Raw genomic sequence first — 13168 nt, 5'->3', positions numbered from 1 at the left:
ATTTTTTTTTTTGATGGGTGCACCAGTTGTGTTAAATTTTCTACTAAAGTTTGAACTTAAACCCTGCACACTTGGCAAGTTAATTTTTCAAGTTTTATTGTGTGTGACTTTCAAAGGGAAACAGGGAAATGCAAAATCAAAAGGAGAATAAAAAACAGCTTATATAACTTAAAGTGGCTATATTTAATATAATTTAATGGTCAGTATACCTGAATAATATATGCAAAAATGTAATGCACAAAAATATAGAGTGGAAAGCTCCCAAGCAAATGAACAGAAACCCACAAAACTTTGTTGGAAACTGACAAAATGCCTACAAGCCAGATCGAGTCTAATCATTTATTATGCAGCATTTCTGAAAAGCAATGACAGATAATAACTTAATAGGTACTTATTCAATAAATACAAAATAAAACATACATATATAATAACGATATGCAAATATACAATGAAATGGTGTGAGAGTAACACGACTTTGCCTTCTGATCCAGGGGCATTTGCAGGGTTTGAAGAAAGCTCGCTAAATGCTCTTTGTAATATTCCACATTTCCCATGAGGGACACACGCATGAAATGCACAACTACCCTTAGCGAGGAGCCGGGCACGTTCATGACTTTGGGGGATATCGGAAGACAAATTGCCATCCATTTGTGTGTAGAGCACATAACGCCTCAGTAGTTTTGTTGTACATTTTATAATGATCTGGTTTATAACGCAAGAAGGCTTTGTATTGGAAGCCACCGTGGGTTATTTTCTGTTCACCATCCCGGAGCATGGAGGAAGGGGCTAACTGTGCGTTAAATTGGGTTGATATTGGGCAATGACTTTGGATCAGTGCACTCTGCAATTTTAATTGCATGCCCTTTTTACATGGGGCAAAGCTCTGTAATGTCAATGCGCTCTCCAACATGTTGAGTGGATAGTTTCCATGCAGTAGAAGAACTCCTGATCTGCTTAGTATTCATACACTAGAGTCTCCTAAAGGTTACCATACCTAATTAGATATTTATGCAGGATTTTCAAAGGTCTTTCTGCTATTAATGATGTACCACTCCCGTGGGCTTCATAGATGGCATTTTGCCTGTGAATGCACGCCCTTCATAATGTTTTCATATACAATACAGTTGGGTATTTGAGGTGTGAAGTAATCCTTATGTCAAATGTACACTGCAACAAAAATATCTGAGCTCCGAGTTTGTATGGAAACATTGGTAACTCATAAAATGAGTGTCCATTGTTTGCTAATAAGTTTGATATATATATATATATATATATATATATATATATATATTGTGCTTTACCTAATATCAATTCCCCTTCATTTTAAAAGAATATTGCTGAAAGTGTTGTCAAGAAAAGAATAGTCATCCCACAAAAGTAAAAAGTATCTATTTCAAATCATAATGCCAAAAAATATACATCAAACACGTCTATGCAGATTCATAAAATTAAATGTATCCCACAGCAATTCAAGACAACCATTTTTTTGAAGCTATGGGGTTACATTCTTAGCACAAAATGGCACTTTTTCTCAATGAAGACAGAATTGATTTTACAAGAACCAATGCAAACAAAAGCTCCGGGCGCATGACCAAATTTCATGTTACAGAAATCTTAATAAATAATTTGTATCAAAGTTTCTGCAACTTGTAAAATGAATGTCCATCGTCTGCTTGTGTGTGTGTATAGTTCCAGTCAAAATTCTGGACACACCCAGCAGCCTACAGAAGAGAGTGATACTGTAACGTCACATGACCTGACCACCTGATTTAAACACAGTAGAAATGGTTCACCAGAGAAGAAAGTATGGTCAGCCAGTCCCTGGAGCAATAGGGGTTAGGGGCCTCACTCAAGGGCTCAATGGTAGCATCATTCCGCCGACCACGAGATTTTAACCGAAAACTTTCCTACTGAGCTGCCAACAAATTAATTTTCTTTTTTTTTGTTTAGTTTTTTGGTCAGTGCATAATTCATAGTGCATATATAATTTTATCATTTTGATGTCTTTGTAATAATTCTAAAATATAGAAAATTGTACAGATAAACCTTTCTGTGGGTATGTGTGTCCAAACATTCGATTGGCACTATGTTTATATATATATATGTGTGTGTGTGTGTGTGTGTGTGCATCTGTGTGTGTAGTGCTCTACTGAGTATTAATAATGTATCAAAAATTAACAACATTGATCTTACCAAAGTAAGCACTTATTACAAATCATAATGCCAAAAACCCACATCAGCCATCTCGGTATACAATTCATTAACATGACATTAAATCTGCCTTCTTTGGGGAAAATAAGAAGGAATGTCCGACATGCAGCCACGCTGCTCGAGTGCTTTTCAATTTTACATGCAAGAATCTAAAGTAAGTGTGAATATTTGTAACCCCCCTTGTCACCTGGGACTTCATTAAACCCGAAGTCACAGGCTCGATATGTAAGGAGCGGCGAGATTCGCTCGAGGCTCAATCTTACGGTCCAAGACCTCGGCTTTCCCGTCTGCCGTGTCCCCCGTCAGCGTTTGTAGCATTCGTTTTGTAATCTGTTTGTTTGTTTTTGATGCCCCCCACCCCGGCTCCACAAATCTATACTATACATCTATACTCCAGTCCTTCACAAGCATACCTCCTGACCACAACTCCCCAAATAAGTCACTCAACTCAGCTGTGAACACTACCCCCCTCCCCCCATGGTGTCTTGTCCAGGCAGGCTGAAAATCTCACAAAAAACCCAGACCAGTTTCGTTCAGAGTGCTTTGCATGTGTTCTACTCGTTCTTGCAGTATTGAACCCAGTTTCAGTAAACACTGAGTCCATTTTCAAAAACATTTAAAAATTCCCATATTTAAAAATTTGCTTACCTTTCCCCCCCCCACACACTTTCCTCATCATCCCCTGCATTTTGTTTTTACAATATTTATGGGTATGATTTCTTTGGAACAGTTTTATAATAATATTAAATACATATCCCACAGGAAAATAATACTGTATAACAGAATATGCTAGTGTGGTGCACACACTGTGAAAATGAAGGCACTGACATGTTAAAACAAATGAGAATTTAAAAAACATTTTGAAATACACAAATAAATGTGTTTTAAGAAAGAGTCCCCATGCTGAATACAAACAGAATGGAGTTATAGTACAGCGCTTATTTTTTCTCGCAAGCTTATTTTTTTTCCTGTTCCGTTTCCTCATTCGTGAGATCCTCCTCAGAAGCTCGTCTCCTCTTCGCTGCCCCCATGCCAGGGTGCCAGTCTCACGAGCCTCCTGCCCGAATCCTGCGGCCGCTCCGGACTCGTCTCCGACGCTGTGAGGGAGCCCAGGGAGCTGAGCGAGCCGGCCGACGAGCCCCTGCCCTCGAAGGCATATGTCCGCACGCAGTCGAAGGGCGGGGCAAATGGGTCGGTGTCGGCTTCCAGCAGCCGCTCCCGCATGAACTGCCGAAAGGCCTCATCCTCTGGGCCGATGTGGTAGGACTGACAGAATGACATGCGGATGCTGGCCTCGATCTCCGCCCTGCTGAACCTGTGCCTGTCTCTTCGCTTCGGTTGACGCCTCAGGGGCACCGGGCTGTAGGCTTCCAGGCTGTTCGTGGCCTCCGGCTCGGAGTGCCGGAACACCTTCCCGGGAAGGTCCGCCCACGCCACCGGCCCGCTCTCCTGCTTGGCCTCATTGCGCCGCCGGGTCTTGTGGCTCCTCACCGCCAGTGTTAGCGCGATGAGGACTGCGGACAGAAAATGGGCAGGCGGCTAGTGGATGATGAATGATTAATTGGGGGGGGGGACGGGTCGTGACTGAGAGGCAGGGCACCCCGATTCAACATCAACTGGGAGCTGCGATCCAGCACAATGGTCGCTCAAGCTTTAAGAACACCATTCCCACTGGGTTACTATATCAGTATATATACTATATCAGTACAAGAGCAACTATTTACAGGAAGTAAAGAAAACTTTTGTGTTTTTTCTATAAAACTTTCAAATAGGAAGTTCACGTAAAACAATTATCTTTACAATAGGCGATTCTAGGTTTTTCTCCCAGGGGGTGCAAGGTGAGTCATTCATCCATACAAAGCAATTTGTAAAAGAATATAGTAAATAAATACATGTCCAATAAATTATTATTGCATATTGATATAACTAACACATGGCACATTTCAAATATTACTTTACAGTGAAATTAAATTTTATCAAACTTAATTGGATCAAATTGCATTTTTATCTGATGAGCAGGGGATGCATCCATGGTCAAACTGCCTATGATCTCTACTGCCAATCTATAGCATATTATTAAACCATACATATGTTTTCTCATAAAGGCACATGTTTTTGTTTTGTTAAGCATTTAGTGGTGTTTAGTGTTGGTTAATAACACCATGGCAAGTGAGTGTTCTTCCAACGCTGGCATAAGTGACTGACCTTCCAGAAGTAAATGAATTAATAGCATTATATATATGCACACTTGTACTTGCCAGATTGATGGGAATGTGTTTAGTTTGAACTAATTCCATGCTCTGTACAAAAAAAGAGCAATTTCACAATTAGTGAAAACTGATGTTTTTTTGCAGCTGTAGCCATAAGACACACCAGAGCTGCTTTACTCTCAGTCACTGTTAAAGATTTAAAGGCATGGTGCTTCCAAAGGCTTTCTGCCAGCTCTGTTTGTTCCTGAGCACAATGTGGTGTGAGGAAGACCTAACACCTACTGTAACACCTACCACAGGAACAATGCATGTCAGCCAGTAACCTGGTGGCCCCAAACTGGTCTGCAGGAGGTGAGACATCCAGACTAACTGGGGAGGCCCTTGTTTCAATTACAAAGCAGCTGAGATCCAAATCTCAGATCACGATTGGGCACATGACTAAACACAGGGGCATGGCTAAAGGGGCACTCGCCTCAGCTGAAAGCTGATTGGCCCCTGGAGTGCCCCCTCCTCTGTCACTCACAAATTCAAATTAAAAACATATCATTGGCTAATGACAAAAATCAGCTTCTTTGTCTGAATTTATGAATTGTAAAATACTGAGGTCAAAAGTGTTAGCCCATCTTAGGTGTGCCCAATAATGGATCATGGTTATTGGAAAACATACTGGGGACTTGACCTTGGTGTCCTCAATGGTACAGTAGGTACGGGCATGCCCCCACCTCAACAAAAATCCTAGAATCGCCTCTGACTAAATATCTATTCTATTCAAGGCCATTTCAATCTCTTTTCCTCTAAGAGTCCTCCATCGATACATAGCCTAGGGTTTGTATGAAATAATTCAGTACTGCAGTGTTGTTTTTCAAGTAAAACGCCTTCAAAATTCAAAAGGAATAAATTTACTGGTTAGCCCCCCCCCCAATGTTGCTCAGAAATATCACACAGGTACCCCCCCCGCCCCACCTGTGACTGTGAGGACGCAGACGACAATGGCGACGAGCGCGTAGATGCCGAGCCCCATGGGAAGCGCGAGGGCCTGGACACCGTCGCTGGGGCAGTGACCTGCCGGCTCGCATCCGCACACCGTGATGGTGAGTGTGGCCGTGCTGCTGAGCGGGGGGACGCCGCTATCGGCGATCACGACGGGAAGAAGGTACTGGGTGCGGTCCTGCCGCGAGAAGGAGCTCCGGCGGGTCAGGATCCCGGCAGTGTTGTCTAAAATTAGCCAGAAAAGCCACGAGTAGAACGTACTTTTACAGCAGGCTGGAGGTAGAGAGAGTCTGACTCATTCTGCAGCCTCAAAATCCTCACTGCATCATTCACCATTTCTTTAATCTTCTTTAATTCCTCAGATCACCATACTTTAGATTTTCTAAGTCATTTTTAAAGAAAATATTCAAGGTTTTATTGTCATTGAGTTACACACAACAAGACTCTTTATTTGTTCGTTGTTGTGATGTGTTTTCTGTCATCTTACGTGTGAGGCTGTTTTTAAAGTCTTGGACAAAAACTGTTTTGTTTCATTGTACGCATGCACATTTTAAAGTGACAATAATACTGTATTTGACCGGGCATCCAAAGCCGAAGCAATCAAAAAGCAAATAATATAGAGGTAAACGATAATAAAGAGGTAAACAATATATGAAAGAATCGAACTGTATTTAGAGGTAAACAACGTATCGAGATAGTCAAAGTATTAAAGAAATGAATTATAAACAGACTAACAGAATAACATAAAGTGCAGGAGTAACAGGAAGTTTAGCTATATTTTCAAAGAAGAAGCTTCAGTGTCACCAAAGTCTGTACTCACATACACATGCATTGACATGTATATAGCAGTTTTATTACCTTGTAAATAGTCTGTGCTTTTGATGTACCTAATTTTAGGTTTAAAATGTAATAATATAGATCTGCCGAAAGATGAGCGTGACAGTCTGAAAGTGTAAGTGTCACGCCAGATATGTGAGAGTTGGCAGCCCCAAAGCTTAGCCCACTGCATGCCGTCCTTATGTCTGACCTTGGTTGTCTCGAAGTGTGAAGTTCGGGTTGATACGCTTCTCAGGAACCAAGGAGAAGTAAAAGTGGTGCCCCTCTCCAGGGTCATCCAGGTCCATGGCACTGACCAGCTGTACGAGCTGGAGGATGGAGGACACCGTCAGGGCGAGACCCGGCAAGTGTTGTGTCTTCTCTCAGATGGGAGAGGTGGAGGACTTCCTCTCTCGGGGCTTTTGCTTTCTTTAATTTACCGGTACTTACGACAAGGCTTAGGCTCTGTCTCTATGTATATACTCAATCTCTCTGCGGCCATTTTGTCTGGTACACCTGCTTGCAAACACCAACAGCCTGAGCCTAGTGGGAACTGTGTGGCCACGACACAATACACAGAGCACAGGGATGGGGTCACAAGGTTCAGTTACTGTTTGACGGAGCATTAGAAGGGGCCAGATGCTTGACCTAAACAATTTTTAACATGGCGTGATTGTTGGTGACAGGCATAGTGGCGGGACCAGCATCTCGGAAACAGTCATTCCCCCGGGATTTCCACACACTAGATTGCCGAGAATTTACAGAGAATGTTCTGACAAAAATTCTTTGGGTAACACCTTACTTGAGGGAGCACAAATAACGCAGTACTATACTCTTACTTAATGTATTAATTAACCAGAGAGTGTTAGTTTGTTATATACTGTTCCCATGTGTGTTCATCATTAATCAGTTATGACGGTTAATGTATTTCAAGTAGTTATTATATTTGTTTATGATTTGTACTTGAGTAGTAACTGAGTTTGTGTTACTTGTGCCTCCTCAAGTAAAGTGTTACCACACCTTGTTAAAGATAGAGATCAGAGGAAGTGGCCAGATTCATTAAAGCTAAGAGGTTGGCAATGAGCATAAGAATATCATGGCCCAAATGTGATAAGGAATGTTTCTGAATGCTGTTGAATTCTTGCCTCAAAAGATTCAAGCTATTCTGTAGGAAAATGTGGGCCCTTCCTGGTACTAGGCAGGTGTACCTAATACAGTGGCCACTGAGTGTATTGAGACATAGTAGTTACTTGGGGAAAGGATTGCATGATGTTAAATTTATATAAAAGCAATCGATAATGACTAATTGAATGCCAACCTCTCCAGACTGTGCGCCTTCACAAACATACGGCTGGTAGACTTTAGAGAACTGTGGAGCGTTGTCATTGACATCCAACACCTTGATGAACACTGGCACCGAAGAAAATAAACGATTCTGTTCTGAAAGTGCAAAACACACAATACACACAGAGTTTGGGTACCATCATAATCAGTGTCGTGATTGTAGCGTCTGTTCTGGAATTCTGTAGAATGTGAGAGGTTTGGCTTACTTGTTTCACTGGCAGTCACGGTAAAATTGTGCCAGGATACACTCTCCCGGTCCAAAGATTTCACAGTAATAATTGTTCCATTGTTTGGATCTATTTTGAACAGTTTCTTCACACTGGAGTCTCTATCAATATTATACCTGGAAAAAGATCACAAGACCCATAGTTTTTTTTACTTCAAAGGAAAAGTGTTAAAATTCAGTTCTGTGAGCATGTTTGTTCTGCTTTTCTGTAAATATAATCTTATATTGCTAAATAATATATCTGGTTTTATATTTAATAAATTAGCATCTTACTTGATGCAGCTCATGGTGAAAACTGCTGGTATGTAATCCAGTATAAATAAAGAGGAAAGCAATTTATATTCTTTACATTTCTGTGCCAGATTAGTCCACATTTTGCTTTTGTCCCTCTTTTCCCTTTTCAGAGTCTTTAGGAAGGACAATAATTGTTGTTTGCCTCATTGCAGTAGTTCCGAATCTCAACTGACATTTTATACCGAACTGCAACCAAATCACTTGACATACTTTGCTTTTAAAACGCATGAATAGAGACCCAATATGGTTTTCCCACATAAAAAGACTTTTATATAACACACATATATATTCTGTTTCATATGGAAAACCAACTTTTTGATTGACAATTTCAAACCTGGATTCATATTCAATTGCTTTTTATAAACAGGTATAAAATATTGCAGCATGCTTTTCATGACTCAACTGCCACAGCGCTGTAAACGATATCTGCGTCGTGTCTCGGGGATAACTGGAGCACAGAACCTCTAGGACATACAATACTGTACAGGCAGTTCGACAAAATTATGTTTAAATGATTATGTTTCAAAACCTCCTAAAATCACCCCAGTGTTTGCAGCAACCATCTAACATGTCCATGTTTGGCTAATTAATACCTCATCAAATTATTTCACTAATTAAGTTCATTAATTGGTGGTGAAATCTAATATTTACATGCCCCTGAATTGGTGTTCTGGCCATCCAACAAGATATTTGCAAATTTTTAGAGAACAGAAGAAACTCTTGTTATTTTTTGTTGTGTTACTCTTCATCTTAAAATATTCTAATGCCAAATTATTATTTTTGTTTCTGAGCAAACACATTTACTACCCAGCTAGATAGTTTTACTTGTAGATTAATAGTTTTAATTATTCATTTTCTCTGACTGATTAAGACTTTTGCACAGTACTATATATAATCTATATGTATAATATTTTGAGAAATGTCTTTCAATTCCTTATTTGATGGCAAAACAGCAGCTCTCTTCCTGCATAAGACCACACATTAATGGGTTTATAAACTCTCAGCCCACAGCTCATAAGCATTAGGGAGAAGCTCTGCATATGAGACATAGTCCATGATTATTATTCCAACCAGAGAGTTTGATATGCAGCGAGGCAGCAAACAGTCCACACTGCTTTGTGCTTTACCAGCAACCCATGTGCATTTCATAAAATCGTACCCGAGCTGAATAACAAACTAACACATTATTACCCCTTGCCCTGAACTGGTGGATTTAACCCTGTGATTTCTTTTTGATAAGGGTTAGCAATGAATTTAAATGGAATCAAGAAGGAGATTTAAAGGTATGCTATAGTCACAAGGTTTCATGTCATGCTGGAGTAATGCAATATAAATATGACTGTGGAGGGAACACAGAAATAAATAAATTTAGGTACATAAAAAACGAGTGAAATCACTTGAAATGAAACATTTTGCCACACTTGTGCTGGTCAATTCACAAAGCGGGCTTCCAAGATACCTTTTACAGATACGGTTTATAAACAAGACCCCTAAGCGCTTGTAAGGCTTTCCGCATGCCACAGAAGTTCGACGATAAAGTAGCTAATTTGACATCACCTAATCGAGTTATTAGCTGCATCACGATCCATGGCACTAACGGTGCCGACAGTCGTTCCCGCAGCCATGTTTTCCTGAACTTTCCACTCATACTCTTGAACAGGAAACACTGGGGCTTCATCCACGTCTTCCACGAAGATCTTTATGGTCGCCTGGTCCCGGAACTCATCGTAGCCGAGATAACGAGTGTCCATGGGATCGTTTATGGCCTCTGCGATGATGACAAACCGCTTCTTGGTTTCATAATCCAAGGTCTGAGGAGACACATTAATGGAAAACTGAGCAATGTAAATGAAATTTGCCATATTGTGTATCTGTGTGTGCCCTGTGATCCATATATGTCATTCAGTTCCTTATTTGGTGCCCTGTGATCCATAGATGCCATCGTGTTCCTTGTTTGGTGCCCTGTGATCCATAGATGTCATCATGTTCCTTGTTTGGTGCCCTGTGATCCATAGATGCCATCGTGTTCCTTGTTTGGTGCCCTGTGATCCATAGATGTCATCGTGTTCCTTGTTTGGTGCCCTGTGATCCATAGATGCCATCGTGTTCCTTGTTTGGTGCCCTGTACTTCCTAAGGTAAGCTACAGGCTAACCCTCACCCTAAATAAGTGAACTGGAAGTATTAGATATACTATATAAAACTGGCTTATACAATATTAATAAAACATACATAAAATAAATATTTCAATTTGTGGAATAATTATAGACAAGTTTACAGCTTTCAAACACTATTTTAACACGTTCCATTGGGAATACATTAGAGTAGCTTGTCAGTGGGTACCTAAACAGTGCTCTGGCATCATACGTGAGATTCTGCTCATATATAGGGCAGGCAGCCCTGAGCAGGTACAGTACTGTGCAAAAGTCTTGTCGTCAAAAGAAATGTTTAAAGCCATTTATCCATTCAGCATTAGAATATATGAAACTTAAGAGTAATGCAATAATAACTAGTAAGAAGTTACTATTATCTTGTCGGATGACTAGATGAACACCACTTCAGTTCCCAAACCTCTCATCAGGGGCACTCCAGCCATTCCAGGTATTTGTTACATTTCACCACCAGCTCAATCAATTATCTAATTTCATTACTTAAAAATATCAGTGAGATTATAATTAGCTAAATGTGGTGTGCTACTGGTCAAAAATTACATGGGTGCATTGGATGGTTGCTGCAAATACTGGGGTGATTTTAGCAGAAGTTTTAAAATAGCTAAGCTAACACACTGTGACAGGCATAATATCATAGTTTTACATTAACATGAAGGTCATTTAAACATCATTTTATTTGGCTACCTAAGACTTTTGCACAGTACTGTATATATATTACAGCAGCCGGTCAGTGGGTATATACATTAGAGTTGCTGTTCAGTGGGTATATAAGTTAGGGCCACTGATCAATGGGTAAATACATTAGAGTTGCTGGTCAGTGGATATATAAGTTCGACCAGTGGGTATATACATTAGAATATTCACTGATATAAAAATGAGAACCACCTGTTTAAGTTGCAGACATCAATGCAACCTACATGCTGTATGATTTGAAAATCAATTTCAATTTGCATCCTGAAAATGATTACATTCATCTGAATTTCCCATCTGGAGTGACTTATGCAGGCTTTGTGGGATAATACAGGCCATTGAGTTATTGCTCTATTATCAGCACATTACTTTAAAAGACACCAACCCACCAGTCTCCATTTTTCAGAAGTAGCTGGCCTGCACTCGTACATCATGAGAAAGATGAATGAGAGGTGATTGAAAGGCTGGTCTGAGCGTTTGGCAGCTCTCTGTATGTAACGGCTCCCCGCGATCAGCGAGTCACACTTATTATTCAAAACGTCCAGTCGGAAGCAATGCAACGATAAATGTTTTATGAAGCATTTTGACAAAGATGCATAGCGTGGGCGGTTAAGATCAATCAATCAGGTGAGAAGATGACAATTATAAACAAAGGTTTCCAGAGGAGGCCCAGCTGTGATGAATTTAAAAACTGACACTAGTGCAAAACTCAACACATGTCAATTAAGGAGTGTAGGGAAAAAATGGAAGAGTATGGTGAAAGCTGAAAGCTTGTCAACAAGTTCATGTTTAATTTTTGAACAAATATGTAGTGAACAAAGAAGCATTTTACAGACCAATTATTTTAAAAGAGTTTTTTTCTCCGAGGAGAGTATGATTCCTGGGACTTCCTGAAACTCGTACAGGTGGTGCATTTTATTTACGAATTATGCAAAAGTCTGTTGCTGATAACACAAGCTGTCGACCAATTCTCATTGTTAATAGGTTTATAAAGTAAAAGTTTCAGATACAAATGACTGTTGCTGTCATATCGATCTTGAATTTATTGCCATGCTTTGTACGAACAGGAACTAATTTTTCTGCATTTAACGTTTGGCCACTGAGACTAACACCAGCAGCAGGGGCTAACAGTTGAACTAACAAAATTAATTAAAAGGGACATAGCTTGATTATGCTGAACTCTTTTTGCTGAACTGCATTATAAACCAGACCATCTCAGGGCTGCTACTAATCATTAACATCAGTTTGGCTGCAACAACTTCAGTGTTGCATCAGTAACAACATTTCCAGGTAGATTTATCTGTTGTACACATGATTATACAATTGCGATACAATGTTATATATTATTTATGGTACAAGTTTAAAAACAAATCCTAGTTTTCAGCTCCCCTGCTTGGACCCCATAAATTCCTGTGGTGTAGGAATGGCAATTAAAATAACTTGAGAAAACCCCTAGTGTTTGATGCAGTGCATGTGAAAATATCTTTGTTGTGTGATGAAAGTTTTATAGAACTTAGTGCAATAAAACTGATAAATTACCATTAACAGACCTTAAGGGAATATCACTGGTATACAGATAACTTAAAATGTAAAATTTAGGTCAATGTTATTCTAGAGGAAGTAATTACATGTTTAAGTTTATGAAATTACAAAATAAAAATAAAAAAGTCTAATCAAATTTTTAACTAAAAGCATACTCATAAAGTGACATTAAAACTATGGTGATATATGCAGATATTTTAGTGTATTTACTAGGATTATGCCAAATAAGCAGGGCTATTCACTGATGTTATATACCTTGGCAAGCAGAATTACCCCCTCTTGTGTGACCGGGTCAGTATGGATCTGGAAAGTTCCATTGCCCTCCTTCTCCTCCAGACCGTAGGTCATTCTGGCATTGACACCCACGTCACTGTCATCGGCCTTAATCCGGCCCACGGTCGTACCCACCGCGGCGGATTCTGCCACAGCAAAGGAGTACAGACCTGGGAATATATAGGATTTAAGGGAGCCAGTAAATGATTGATGATCCCTAAGAGAGGATCATGGGATTTTATTTTACTTCACTTGACATTAATCTATACTGTTAGTAAATTAGACTCTCCGTATTTGCTGCAGTTGCAACTGTCAAAATGCAACTCTACACTGTAATAATCAAGTTCTGCACTGTGCTTTGCTGTAATCCTGCACATCTCTCTCATTATATGCGGTGGGTCTA

The 13168-nt window shown here is 39.9% G+C and overlaps 1 protein-coding gene across 5 annotated transcripts in view; it reads right to left on the bottom strand.

Annotated features, from left to right (window-relative positions):
• Positions 1 to 325: 325 nt before the first annotated feature.
• Positions 326 to 13168, bottom strand: part of cdh19 (cadherin 19, type 2) — a 30524-nt gene continuing 17681 nt past the window's right edge. For 3 of the 5 annotated variants that reach the window (XM_023800298.2, XM_023800299.2, XM_023800300.2), the window contains 7 exons: positions 12748 to 12935; positions 9649 to 9902; positions 7778 to 7914; positions 7546 to 7667; positions 6439 to 6556; positions 5385 to 5636; positions 326 to 3725 (listed from right to left, as the gene is read on the bottom strand). In XM_023800298.2, coding sequence (XP_023656066.2) covers positions 3211 to 3725; positions 5385 to 5636; positions 6439 to 6556; positions 7546 to 7667; positions 7778 to 7914; positions 9649 to 9902; positions 12748 to 12935 — 1586 coding nt within the window. In that variant the 3' untranslated portion in view covers positions 326 to 3210. The other 2 variants (XM_023800302.2, XM_023800301.2) reach the window with 2 other exon arrangements.

Source organism: Paramormyrops kingsleyae, chromosome 1, assembly GCF_048594095.1.
Source record: "Paramormyrops kingsleyae isolate MSU_618 chromosome 1, PKINGS_0.4, whole genome shotgun sequence".
Taxonomy (NCBI): domain Eukaryota; kingdom Metazoa; phylum Chordata; class Actinopteri; order Osteoglossiformes; family Mormyridae; genus Paramormyrops; species Paramormyrops kingsleyae.
This window is presented reverse-complemented; position numbering and strand designations above follow the sequence as displayed.